Source organism: Musa acuminata, chromosome BXJ2-4, assembly GCF_036884655.1.
Source record: "Musa acuminata AAA Group cultivar baxijiao chromosome BXJ2-4, Cavendish_Baxijiao_AAA, whole genome shotgun sequence".
Taxonomy (NCBI): domain Eukaryota; kingdom Viridiplantae; phylum Streptophyta; class Magnoliopsida; order Zingiberales; family Musaceae; genus Musa; species Musa acuminata.
Window position 1 is genome coordinate 27,297,308 of NC_088341.1, and position 14,390 is coordinate 27,311,697.

Here is a 14,390-nt window from a genome sequence, read left to right on the forward strand (position 1 = left end):
CTCATTGTGCCCTAATGGCCATCGGAGAGGATGTAACAAATTTAATTGATGCATATTTATTATTTAATAAATTATTAAATACCTTCCATGACTTATTTGATGAATATAAAATAATCAGTAGAAAATATAAATTGCTGAAAAATAAGCATGATAGTCTTGTTAGCAATTTTGATAAATTAAAAACTGAATAACATAATAGTTTAGCTCAATGTGAAAAATGTCATGATCTAGAAACTCTATAAAAGGAGAATTTGCCACTTAAGGATGCCTTGAAGAAATTCGAGGTTGGTAGCAAATCTTTGAACATGATCCTCACAAATGAGGGTCACGTTCCTAAAAAAAATGAAATCAGATTTATGAGAAATCCTCACCAAAATCCAACCACCTTCATAAAAGGCCATATCTTACATGTTCGGCACCAAAGCAAATGTAACTTTTGTTGCAAACATGGACATAAAATATATCATTGTCCATTCAAGAAAATTAGCCCGAACAAACTGATTTGGGTTCCTAAATGAACCATGATAAACTATATGCAACATAATAAACAATGTAGATCAGTTTTTGAGGCACCCAAAAGTAAATGGGTGCCTAAAAATTATCCTTTCTTGTAAAGACATACACCATCACAAGCTAGGAGCAAGAGATGCAAGAGATGGTACCTTGATAGTGGATGCTCAAGGCATATGACTGGAGATTCATCTCAATTCTCTAAGCTCATTAACATAAACGAATGCTATGTCACATTCGGAGACAATAACAAGGGTAAAATCATTGGCAAAGGAACCATAGGTAACAAATCCAACTTCTTTATTGAAGATGTTTTGTTAGTTGATGGTTTAAAAGATAACCTCTTGAGCATTAGTCAATTATGTGATAAAGGATATATCATCAAATTCGAATCTAATTCTTGCATCATTGAAAAACCACATAAAAACACATCTATGATTGCATTAAAACATAATAATGTATTCACCATTGACATCAATGATCTTTGCAATGAAATATGTTTCTCAGTTTTGAATGAGGATGCTTGGCTTTGGCATAGGAGATTAGGTCATGCTAGCATGAAACTAATCACTCAAATATCATCCAAAGAACTTGTACGAGGAATTTCTCATATCAAGTTCATTAAAGATAATGTGTGTGATGCTTGTCAATTAAGAAAACAAATTAAGGATAGTTTCAAATCTAAGAATCAAATAAGCACCTCTAGGCCCTTACAATTGATCCATATGGACTTGTTCGGACTAATCTCTATATCAAGCCTAGGAGATTGCAAATACGCCTTCATCATTGTAGATGACTATAGTAGATACACATGGACTTATTTCTTGAAACACAAAAATGAATGCTTTAGATATTTCACCAAGTTTTGTAAACTTGTTCAAAATGAAAAGGGTTTTATGATTTTATCAATTCGAAGTGATCACGGTGGTGAATTTCAAAACCGTGATTTCCAAGAATTTTATGAATCTAATGGATACAACCACAACTTCTCTACTCCAAGAAATCCTCAACAAAATAGAGTAGCAGAAAGAAAGAATAGAAATTTACAAGAAATAACAAGAACCATGTTGAATGAACATAACGTACCCAAATATTTTTGGGCCGAAGCCGTAAACACTACATGTTATATATTGAATAGAGTTCTAGTAAGACTCTTACTCACCAAAACTCCATATGAGTTGTGGAATAATAAAAATACCTAATGTTTCATATTTTAAAGTTTTTGGGTGTAAGTGTTTTATCTTAAATGAAAAAGATGCCTTAGAAAAATTTGATGCTAAATCCGATGAAAGAATTTTTCTTGGTTATTCTTTGGTTTCTAAAGCCTTTCATATCTTCAATAAAAGAACTTTAATTATAGAAGAATCCATTAATATTGTTTTCAATGAGATTTTCGAAATCAAGAAAAATGATTTTGATGAGGATGTTAATTTCGATTCTTTGAATTTAAATGAAACCCCTTCTCCAACTAGCAACTTGGATGCATCCACTTCCGAAACATCCTTACCCAAGGATTGTAAGTATGTAGATGCTCATCCTAAGAAGCTAATTCTAGGAGACACATCTAAGGGGGTTCAAACACGTTCTTCTCTTAAAAATTTTTGTGCCAATGCCGCTTTTCTCTCCCAAATTAAATTTAAATATATTGACGTAGCCATGAAAGATGATTCATGGATTATCGCAATGCAAGATAAGTTAAATCAATTTAAGAGAAATGAGGTATGAAAGCTTGTTCCTAGGCCAAATGACCATTTAGTTATTGGCACTAAATGAGTCTTTAGAAACAACTAAGATGAATATGATATCATGGTTAGAAACAAGGCTAGATTAGTAGCCAAAGGTTTCAACCAAGAAGAATATATCGATTATGAAGAAACCTTCGCTTTTATGGCTAGATTAGAAGTCATAAGGATGCTCCTTGCCTATGCTAGTAATAATAATTTTAAGTTGTTTCAAATGGATGTTAAAAGTGCTTTTCTTAATGGCTTTATTTCTGAAGAAGTTTATGTTGAACAATCTCCTAGATTTGAAAATAATAGCCTCCCTAATCATGTTTTTAAATTAACTAAAGTTCTTTATGGTTTAAAACAAGCCCCAAGGGCTTAGTATAAGAGATTTAGTACTTTTCTTATTGAAAATAATTTTACAAAAGGCAAGGTCGATACTACATTATTTATCAAGAATTTTGAAAATAATTTTCTCATTGTTCAGATTTATATTGATGATATTATCTTCGGTTCTATGAATGAATCTCTTTGTGAATCTTTTGCTAAAACCATGAGTTTTGAATTTGAAATGAGTTTGATGGAGAATTAACCTTTTTCTTAGGCTTATAAATAAAGTAACTAAGCAATGATATCTTTATTAGTCAAACTAAATATGCTTTAGATCTGCTGAAAAGATTTAATATGGATAGCTCAAAAGCTATTAACACTCCTATGAGCACCTCCACTAAGTTAGAAGTTGATGAAAGTGGAGAAAGCTTCGATCAAAAAACTTATAAGGGTATGATAGGAAGTTTACTTTACCTCACTGCAACTATACCAGATATCATGTTCATTGTAGGACTCTATGCTAGGTTTCAATCGAACCATAAGATATCTCATCTCAAAGCGGTTAAAAGAATACTTAGATATCTTAAAGGTATCACAAATCTTGGATTATGGTATCCAAAAACTGAGAATTTTGAGTTAATTGCTTATGCTGATGCGGATTTTGTTGGGTGTAGACTAGATAGAAAAAACACATCACGAACATGTCAATTTTTGGGACATTCTCTTGTTTCCTGGTCATCTAAGAAATAAAACTCGATTGCACTATCAACAACCGAAGCTGAGTATATTGCAGTTAGTGCATGCTGTGCACAAGTTGTATGGATGAAAAACACCTTAGAAGATTATAAAGTCCATCTTAAAAATATTTTCATTAAATGTGATAACACAAGTGCAATATGTTTAATAAAGAATCTCATTCAACACTCAAGAACAAAACATATTGATATTAGACATCACTTTATACGATATCATGTCACTAATCATGATGTAATCATAGAGTTTATTGATACTAAGCATCAACTAGTTGATATTTTTACAAAACCTCTAAGTGAAGAACAATTTGATTTCATTAGAAGAGAATTAGGAATGTTAATATGTCCGAATGCATGAACTTGTTAAGATTATTTTTTGGACATTTTTAATTTAATGATCAAATCACTTAATTGTCATGATGATTTTCCATAATTACATGCCTTAATTACATGTTGGAAATTATGTGTTTTGGATACAAAAATTTACATGATAATAAGCATGTTTTATCTTCATGATTGAATTTGAAAATCTATAGCAAAACCTTATCTGAATACATGAAAGTGTTAAATTTCATTTTCGAACCTTCTTGATCCTAACAATCGGATTTTCTCGATACATTATTCTCTTCCGGACTTAATAAACATATGTCATATCGAGTTTGATTCACATTATTGATTTTTGACCTATGGAATCAACTAGCAAATGCATCTCTCATAGACTTATCATGTGAAAAATATCTTTTGAGAAATGGATTTGATGATTCCTTCTTATATCTTTTGAGAAATAGTTTTACGTGCAAGGATTTGATTCACACACATTTCTTGATCCTTGTAAAAATGAAGCATGCTTTAATATCTTATTAATTTTAACTTCATTCGAGTAAGCTCACAAATGACTTTCCTCCTTCATACAAAAAGATAATAACAAATAAAGAGGAAGAAGTAATAAAAGTTATCTCCATGTCATGTTTTCCTTGAGATGTTTGTATAATTGGTATCCTATGAATTGATGCTATGAGTGTTATATTTGAATTTAATGCTATATGAATTGATGCTATGAGTGCTATACTTAAATTTGAATTATGTTGAGATATCAAAAGCTTGCATTGAAATATATGATAAATTGATGATAGAATTGCTATGATTGCAATATTTGCACTATGCCATATTTGCACTATGTTATGATATATAGAGCTTACATCGTAATTCTACAAATTGATATATTGTCAAGTGATGAAATGCTATGATTGCTAAGAAATGCTATGATTGCTAAACACTTGAAATATTTGCATTATGTTAAGATATCAAGAACTTACATCAAATTTTACATGTTGATATCTTACCATATGATGAATTACTACAATTGCTATCTTTCACATTTGAAATGTAAAACTTGAAAATGGATGTCAAGTCTTGACATTATTTTCAGAGAAATACATCATGATAGGAATCATGATGGGAGTATTGATAAGGATAAATGATCTTAACTTATCAATATATCTCTTGAATTCAAGAATGACTTATCTCAAGTATGACATATAGATAGGGGGAGTTAAGGTTAACTCCGTTATCAATTGATTGTTATCATCAAAAAGGGGGAGATTATTGAATCTCGGATTTTGATGATGAAGTCAATTGTCATTTGTTATCTAATCCATATGTTGAGATAAGTGTATAGGATTAACTACTATGGCAGTAAGACATGTAGTAGGAGTTACGTCGGAGTCAAGACCATGATCACGTTGGGGATTCGAGAGTTCGACAGAAGTCCGGATGGTCGTCGGAGGTTCTACGGGAATAAATCCGAGAAGTCCAGGAGTTTGCCAAAGAAGCTCGTCGGAACTCGCCAAATGGATCGTCGCAAGTCCAGGAGATTTGCCGGAAGTCCGCCGGAGCATCACCAAGCGTTCATCGGATGTTCGTCGGAAGTTCACCGGAAGCTCGTCGGAAGAAGCGATTGACGCACCGGAGTAATTTGCAGTAAATGTCTTAAGAAATATCATAGTTAACATGTAGATTAAGCTAGGAATGTGAGGTGATGCCATTAACTTAATCTAGGGGCAATTGGGCACTTAACAGACCCAAATTGGGTCGAATGGATCAGCCCATTCAGACCCAAATTTCTTAGCCGGCGGTGGCACCGCCCAGGAGCTTAGTCTCCCAAGAAAATTGGGCGGTGGAACCGCCTTAGTCAAGTGGTGGCACCGCCTGGGCTTAGTCTCCGAGCAAGACTGAGTGGTGGAACTGCCCGGTCAGGTGGTGGCACCGCCAGAGCTCGATCTCCGAGCTCTGTCAGGCGGTCGTACCACCTAGTATGGCGATAGTACCGCCAGGACCCTGGAAATCCGAGAGATGATATTTTTGAGCTCCAAATTCAAATCGGTTTGGGGCCTATATATACCATACCCTTTCCTGTATGAAAGGGCACTGAAAATCCAATCTTACTCTATGATTTTTAGAGCTCAAAAGTGTTGTAAAGGCTAGAAGTTCTCCTCCCTCTTTTCTTCTAAGTTTTGATCTTTCAAGAGAGGAGAGAAAATTCTGTAAGGATTGTCTCCTAAGCCCGTCAAAAGAAGTGAAACTGTAAAAGGGTGGTTGGCCTTCGTCTATTGAAGGAAGGCCTCTAGTGGACGTCGGTGACCTCATCGGAGGCGGAAGCCAAAAGTGGATATAGGTCAAGATTGACCGAACCGCTCTAAATCTCGGTTTGCATTTACTTTCTATTTTCTATCTTAACTACAAATTGCCTCTATAGCTTTACTGTAACTGCACTTCGCCTAATCTAAGTTAAAGCAATTTCTGAATCGGCTTTCATATCGAAATCGCTTTTATCGTACGAACATCGTATTTTGGTTTACAATTACATTATATTCTCTATCTTAACTGCAAACTGCCTCTATATCTTTACTTTAACTGCATCTCGCTTAATTACAAGTTAAAGTAATTTTCGAATCGGCTTTCTTACCGAAATCGTTTTTATATTTTTAATCGTCGAAAGTTTTCTGTTTTACTAATTAACCCCCCCCCCCCTCTTATTGCTCTTGATCCTAACAATATCAGAATCACTTCTTTCACTATTAACTTAAATAATATTAATGTGAGATTATTAAAGGTAGTATTAATGTGAGATTATTAAAGGGGATTATTAAAGGTAGTATTAATGTGAGATTATTAAAGGGGACTAGGGGTCTCAAACAAGGTTGTCATATGGCCCTTATCTCTTTTTAATTATTATGCAGAATCTAACCAATCACTTAAATAATACAAATATCTAAGAAAATTTTCAACTATATTATCATTGTCATAAGCCCTGGTAATGATTTTGGACTGTAAGACAATGTAGAAAAGTCTCTCTATTCTTTCCAAGATGTCTATGAGATACTCAGATGTATCAAACTTATTGCACATGCCTATTGGTTCTCTTCCTACCACTTTCTTAGACATACATTTGATTAGCAAGATATTATCCTACTTAGATTACATATCCCTCGTGCAGTCTATTATGAACATAATCTAGGTGTTGAAAGAGTCACCATCTCTCCTATGCTGGCTGTATTCAATTGATTCCAGAAATTATTATTGAAAAAATAATATATTAAGTAGCATATTTTTTCTCCGTTAGAAAATTATCCATCGGTTAGAGCAAATGATGATCTATTTCCTATAATAAGGAGAGGAATCTAAGGGACTTCATAAGGTCACTAGGTAAGTTGTATGTAAATCACTGCATACATGTGGGATTGGTCTTCAAAACACCAAATCCCTCAACGAAGCATCCTTGTAATGGTTTATTTGGATAGTTGCTTTAAAAAAGGACTCACTTTGGGTTTGATAGATTACAAGAAGGTATATGAACCGTAACTTCTGATCTATTTCTATCCCTAGTATTTGCTCCTAGAGCTTTACAAGCATATTGTAGGTTCAAAGTAATGAATTATACAATATTATTAATATTATTGATGATGGGGAATATATTTATATCTGACTTGACTATTAACATCGGAAAGAAGTTTTAAAGTTTGTCATCGGAGATTTTATATAATATGAGATATCATATTATTCCTATTCACAAGGAACGAGCTTTGAAGGTCAACCACCCCCGTTCCCCAGCCCTCGTTCTCATTTGGGATAGTCTCCGTATGACTAACACTTTTTCGATAACCCATAAAGATTGTGTGGTTTGGAAGCTTTCAAATTCTAGTGAATTCATTTTGAAATCAACTTATCAAACATTGGAGGCCGTAAATTTCCTCATTTTTCTTTTATCTCTTAGTTAGCTTGTTTAAATAGGCTGAATACTATGAATAGATTATTTAAATGAGGGATATACTTTGTCTCCTATCTAGCCAAAGTGATAAAAGTAGCCAAAGTGACAAATGATAGTTTTTTTAGTTGGCTGAGAAATAATAGTTTTATTATGTATAAGCTAAGAGAAATAATAGATTTTTAAAAAATACTTAGAGATCTCTAGACCTTATCTTCTCTGTAATAATTGATGATGTTACAAAAATATTATAGAGATGTCTCAATTATGTTGAAGAACAATGCATCAAATCAAGCCATCACTGAAAATTGAAATTTGCGCCCCATGTTTAAGATTCTCGAGTACATGCAAATGCCTTGTTATCTGATTTCATAACTGAGTTAGGTGGAGTACTCAGAGATCATATGGGCATGTCAATAGTTATAGTGGCGACAAAAATAGCCAAAGAAGTCTCATCCTTAGGTACGAGTTACACACTATCTTACTTGTTCTTTTGAAAGCTAGCTCTAAGAATATGACTCCTTCCACCTGTGGTCCGATTCTAAAGTTACAATGAATATCTTGAATAAATTGAGTTGTTGAATTATTCTTGAGCAAATTGAGTTTGATTCGATAGAGGTTTGAACAAGCAATATTCTCTTTCACCCATCTGAAGCGAACTAGCCTTCTGACTTCCTCACTCACCATGGTACATGTGAGGAGAAGTTACTTCTACCCCTCGTTAAGTTTCCACCTAATCTTTAGAGATTGATTCAAGTATATATATATATATGCAAGGAACAAAATACTTTAGACGAGTATAATAGTTATGTCTTAGTTGAACCTTTGTGTTTTATCACTGTTTGAGTTCATTCACTTGTGGAGCTGTATCTGATGATCGCACATCTTTGACCTGGTGGAGGATATCTTATATGTGCACTGTAACCATCGGTGAAAAGCTTCAACAAAGACTTATCCTCCGCGAAACAAATTTATTTTGGTTGAACCGAACAACTTCGGTTCAGTTTATCTCAGCACTACTAAAATTGATGACATATCGAACTTGAGCTCAAACAACGAGCAAGGATGCCAGTTTGCAACACAGACCAATCGAGAATCCACAGATTTGCATCAGGACAACATTCATACGGAATTGAGAGACAACAAGCGGCGGAGGGTGGTCCCATCGACTAACGTGGTTCGATATTATTGGCCATGGATGCTGGCTGGAAGGAAGAGGGTGGGGACGAAGAAGATGCATCGGCAAAGTCGAGTTCGATTTCCCACAGAAACTGGTCCAACGTGTGGATGCCCTGCATGTGACAGTTCGATAGTTTGTACAACCTTAGGGCTGTCTCGTGAACCACCACATACTGCGGGTCCGGAACCGCCTTCAGAAAGTCGTCGGAGAAGCACCTCAGGAGGAACCGGTACCCCACGGGGACCAGCGACCACTCATAGCGGGCGCGGCGAACTTGCGCTGCTTCGTCGTCGCGGAGCCCATCCAAGATGAACAACTCTAGGCGAGCAGCAAGGTGCCTGCCGCAACAGTTCCGAAACCGGAGACGGAGCTGGTTTCTGCTGTTGGTGATGACCTCCGCCGTCCATCGGCCACGGTCCACCAGGCCATCGTGATTGTCCGGGTTCCGGCACCTGTTCGTCACGACGTACTTTTCTTCCTGGACGCTGCGCAGGCGGATATCCTTCCCGGCGAACGAACCGTACACAGCTGCAACCAAGAAGGAAACCAGTCCCGAAAAGAAGAAGACACAACTCACAGCCATGGAAAGAAGAAAACTCACCCCTGGAACTGGCATTGAACACCGTCATGTGATGAGTGAACTCGTACTTGGGTAGCAGCTGCTTGCCGAGAGGAATGTAGTGATGGTTTAGCCGGCTCCAAGCGCACACGTAGATGTCGTTGAGACCTGTTTCTTCCTGCAACCTTCGCGTCAACTCAGAGGTACTGGATCCAGTGAAGATGAAGCTGCCAACTCCTCGTCCCTCATATACGTTTCCATAATCAGTCGCGATCAAATAGCTGATAGTCCGATCCTCCGTCTGGTGCATCGAGCAGAAGAAAAGCACGTTTAGAGCAAGAAAAATGAAAGACGAAAGTAAGTTAAAGAACATCATCGGGCAGAGAATATCTTCAAGATTCAGAAAGAATACAGTCCAAGAACATGGCCAGTTTGCTGCGAAACCAACAGACCTGTAACTGCTGAAATGCAGTAAGGGGTAAGGGAGCAGCAGCCCTGGCCGTCAAGGAGAAGGCTGCAGCGTCAGTGGTCAACAAGGAGGGGACGGGTACCATGGACGAGGAGGCAGCAGCTCCTCCGGTTACTGGAGCGGGCTCATTGGCCGATGAGGAGGGGATGGCAGCCACGGACGAGGAGGCAGCAGCTCCTCCGGTCGCCGGAGCGGGCGCATTGGCCGATGAGGAGGGCATGGCAGCCATGGACGAGGAGGCAGCAGTTCCTCCGGTCGCCGGAGTGGGCGCATTGGCCGATGAGGAGGGGATGACAACCATGGATGAGGAGGAAGCACCAGCGCGGCTGAGAATTCGGGTAGGAACATTGGGACGGTGGGATGGTTCCGCTCCTCGGGAGGAAGAGGGTCGGGCTTCCGTGGATGTGGAGGCAATGGCAGTGCCGAAGGTTGCTTCTACTGGTTGGAGCGGCGGTGGGATTGGCGGCTGCTCTTGCGTCTCGACGACTTCAACGTGCCACTGATACCAGTTCCGGTACTGTCGCCATGACGGGGTGCCGACCGTCACAGAGGGTTCCCACGGCATGTGGCTGTCATGCGCCCGGAGGTAGTCCACTAAGTTGCACCTGAGAAGGACACGGGAGCCCTCTTGGAGCGGCTGCCACCCTACATGTTCACTGAAACCATCGGGGATCTGCCGCAAGACCTTCCTGTCCACGGCGAGGTAATGGCCGCACCAGCTCTGGAAACGGAGCGCAGGCATGTTTAGGTGATTGGTGATGACATCGACGGTCCACCGGCCACCGAGCCAGGCATCACGCTGGTGCAGGCTCACGCGCTTCATGTCGTGCTCCGCCATGAGGTACTTGTTGTTGAAGCTCCGCAGGCGAACTACTCTCGCTCCGGCGAAGAACTCCATGGACTACAAAGAAACCAAGTCTTTGATTCCAAGAATCAAAGATTTTAGTCGCATGAGAGAGAGAGAGAGAGAGAGAGAGGTTGATTTGTCATTAAGAATGAGTCAAATCAAGGTTGACTTGTTATATAAGCAATCAAGGGTGACCTAATCGTATCCATCTACTTGCAGCAAATCATGTATGATGTAACGCCGAGTTTATTGTGTGTTATATTTCATTTAATCCAAGTATTCCCCTGTTATTGTCTGTGATGTCGATTAATGTCCTATGCCGCAATAATGTTACGTATATGTCCTTGTTAAATTTCAAATTTAGATAGATGGAGGAATTAAGTAGATAGTAACTAATTAGTTAGAGATGGCGGGAAACCAAGACTGAATCCATCTTCTGAGGAACCTTTTCTCGTTCCTATCTCTTCCTCCTCTCTCGTCTTCCTTGAGCCATTTCTTTCCTTCACTGTATCGTCTGTTGTCTTCCTCAGCCAGTCTCCCATCTCTTTCTCTCTGTTCTTTTGGCACGAAGAGGTAGGAATACGATGCTCTGATCCCCAGTATTGATTGTCACACAACAAATTCTTCGATTTTTGGACTCGGAGATCCGGTGGGTTTCTTGCTTGCAGGAATCGTCCATGGAGTTCTTTACCGGAGCGAGCGTGGTCCGCCTGGTGAGCTTCTATGGCATGTACCTCATGGCGAACGAGGACGAGAAGCACGTGAGCCTAAGCAAGCCGGACGCCTCAGACAACGCCTTGTGGAACGTCGAAATCGTCAACAGAGACCGAAACTATCCCCGTGTCCGGTTGAGGAGCTACGTGAACTGCTACCTCGCCCCCGACGCTTCGAAGCGCCGCTGCTTCCACAGCATTTTCAAAGATCAGAACGTGTTCCAGGAGCACCGTGACGGCCGTAGAATCTTGGCGGAGTGGCATCCCGTCCGAGAGGGCCTCTTCGTCCAGCTCAGATGCTCATTCGGGGACTACCTCCGAGGGAGAGTTGGCCACCTGATATTCCCCAATTCGGTGATGGTCGACAGGCCATCAGGTGAACACATGGGACTCTCCTATCTGTGGGAGGTACATATCATCCGGTTGGACGAGCCCCCTCCTCGCCGACCCCTGTCCCAAGCAGCAGAACCATCCGGTGCTTCCTCCTCCATGGCAGCCATCCCTTCCTCATCGGAGATTGTACCTGCAGCAGTTTCCATGGCAGGTGAAGCATTCACCTCCGCCATGGCAGCCGGTCCCTCCTCCTCTACCGTATCACCCCCGTCTGGATTCAGGGTACGTCTGTCAACGATCAAATGGGTCATGTTGTTAATCTTCTTTCGGTTCTTTGTGATCTTGATACTTCTTGGATCGTATTCTTTTCGGAGTTGTTAATCGATCTTTAATCTTTTCTATTAGATAGGTATCCCGGATGTTCTTGAAATTAATCGTCACCTTGATTTGAGAGCTTCCATTTTTCTTGTTCCGAACGAATGATTTAGGAGATGAATCCGATGTCTTCTTGCGACCCTCAGTGATCTTCTCTTTCTGCTCAATTCACCAGGCGGAGGACCGGGCTTTCATCTATGTCATCGCCGACGACGCTGGAAAGGCAGATGATCCGCAGGAAGTTCTTACCTCGAGATTGTTAGGAACCAGCACGTCTGAATTGACGAGCAAATTGCGGGAGAGAACAGGGCTCGACGACGTATACGTCTGCGCTCGGAGTTGGCAAGACCAGAATGTGTTTGTTCCTCTCCACGAGGAGGTGCCTTCCATGTTGGAGTGCACTCATCATCTGGTTGTGTTCAATGCAAACTCCAGAGGTGAGTCAACATGCTTCACAAAGATCCTAAGCTCTCTGATCTTTACTGGCTTCCGGTAAACAGGGGCATATGAGTCGCTCGCTGGGGCGCGAGTAGTCCGCCTGCGGACCATCCACGACAAGTACCTTACGGTGGACGACGACATGCTTGGGCTGAGGCAGCAGCACGACGGTTCCTTGGTGCGCGCCTGGTGGAGCGTCGAGAGAATCACCGACAACAGAAACCAGCTCCGACTCCGCTTCCAGAACTGCTTCGGCGTCGACCTTGCCGCTCCCCTGTCCGACTTCTTCTTGCAGCGTCTGGCCGGCGGCCAGGATGCCTCTGCGGTCCTCCGGCAGATCCGCAGCCTGCACGACGCTCGGAAGGAGTGGGCGCTGATCCGCGTGGGCTCCCGGTTCATGGTCAGGTGCAACTTCGAGGACTACTTCCTGTGGGCCGACCCCTTGCCGGGGAGCGACGCGGCGGGTGTCCAACTCCCGTCCTCGTCCAACACCTTGGACCCGTTTCTGTGGGACGTCGAAATCCTCGAGAGCGATGCCGGCGCCTCCTCGTCCATGGTTGTCGGACCCTCCTCCTCCCTGGCCGCCGCCGAAGCCGGGCCCTCCTCACGACCATAGTGCATCTGCACTGTCTCATGTTACGGCGACATGTTTTTGACGTAACAGAGGAAATGAGAACTCCCTTGCTTTGATCAGCCATTGAAGTCTGTATGTGCATCAATGTCACTAAGAACACTTGGATCAATGGAGCAGTCACTAAGACATGATCTCTCTTTTTTCCTCTCATCACAAAAGCTATTATTATGATTAGTGATGATTTTTCTATAATCGAAAGGATCAAGAAGTTCCAATTGCAATTGATTATAATCAAAATTACACGTAATTTATGCACCTAAGGGACGCATAATTTGAGATTACTTACACCTTCAAAGTGGGTTTATTAAGCCACCATAGTGAGAAGCCCTCATTAAATAAACCGTTTCTTTTCTCCCTCAGTCGTTCCTCTCTCTCTCTCTCCGCCTTCTCCATGGAGGCCGAAGCATCCTCTTCCACCGTAGTCCTCTCCATCTGCACATTAAGCGTCGGCATCTCAGCTGCTCCCTCCTCCCCTGCCTCGCCACGCTCGCCAGAAACCCCGATTCATTGATCCTCTCGTCATGAGTCATACTATCAATCTTCTTTCTGATATCGCTAGTCTTGAATCTTCTGGGACCGTGTTCTTTTCGGAGTTCCTGAACCTGAAATCTTCTGGGATGTTGTCTCACACAGGAATCTGAAATCTTCTTGCAGCATTCCGTCGCCTTCTTTTTCTGCTCAATGAGCTAGCTGGACCATCAGCCCATCAGCTTTCTCGTCGCGGAGGACGATGGACACGTAGATGAGGAAGGTGGATTTTATTCCTTCACATTCGTCGGAACGATCACCTCTGAATTGATGAGCAATATGGAGGTGCAAACAAGGATCCACGACGGATGTGTCTGCGTTCGGAGATGGGAAACCGGCACCGTTCTTGTTCCGACGTCCATCGTCAAGATGTTTACAATTGGGAAAAGTTAGCTAAATAATTCTTTTCCCTATATCAAAATGGTTTCTTAATCAAAATATTAATTTATTATAAAAAATAAATATTAACCAGAACGATCATAAATAGTAGAATAATAAATCAATCATAAAATGAGACACTGAAATTTTTACGTGAAAAACTAAAAAATCACGGACCGTAGTCTACTTCAAACTTTCATAATTCTTCTTCAGAATAATCAAAGAATCATAATAACATCAAGAACATATATATTGACTCAACACATATCATCATCATCACATATGAATTTTATAAAAAAAAAAATTTAAATTTTATAAAATAGATATAATAAAAATGTATCTTAGAGAGGATAAAC

General features: G+C 40.5%; 1 protein-coding gene across 1 annotated transcript; it reads left to right on the forward strand.

The window, feature by feature from the left end:
- The first annotated feature begins 11,312 nt into the window (after positions 1–11,312).
- LOC103981919 (uncharacterized) lies at positions 11,313–13,110 on the forward strand. Its single transcript, XM_065101764.1, has 3 exons — positions 11,313–11,963; positions 12,232–12,493; positions 12,557–13,110. Exons 1-3 carry the CDS (start codon positions 11,313–11,315, stop codon positions 13,108–13,110), a joined length of 1,467 nt encoding a protein of 488 aa, XP_064957836.1.
- The last annotated feature ends 1,280 nt before the right edge of the window (positions 13,111–14,390 follow it).

Excerpts from the sequence above, each read along its gene's own strand:
- LOC103981919 (XM_065101764.1), top strand. The coding sequence starts at position 11,313 with ATGGAGTTCTTTACCGGAGCGAGCGTGGTCCGCCTGGTGAGCTTCTAT. Across the intron at positions 11,964-12,231 it reads CACCCCCGTCTGGATTCAGG|GCGGAGGACCGGGCTTTCAT; the intron begins GTACGTCTGTCA and ends TCAATTCACCAG. Across the intron at positions 12,494-12,556 it reads GTTCAATGCAAACTCCAGAG|GGGCATATGAGTCGCTCGCT; the intron begins GTGAGTCAACAT and ends TCCGGTAAACAG.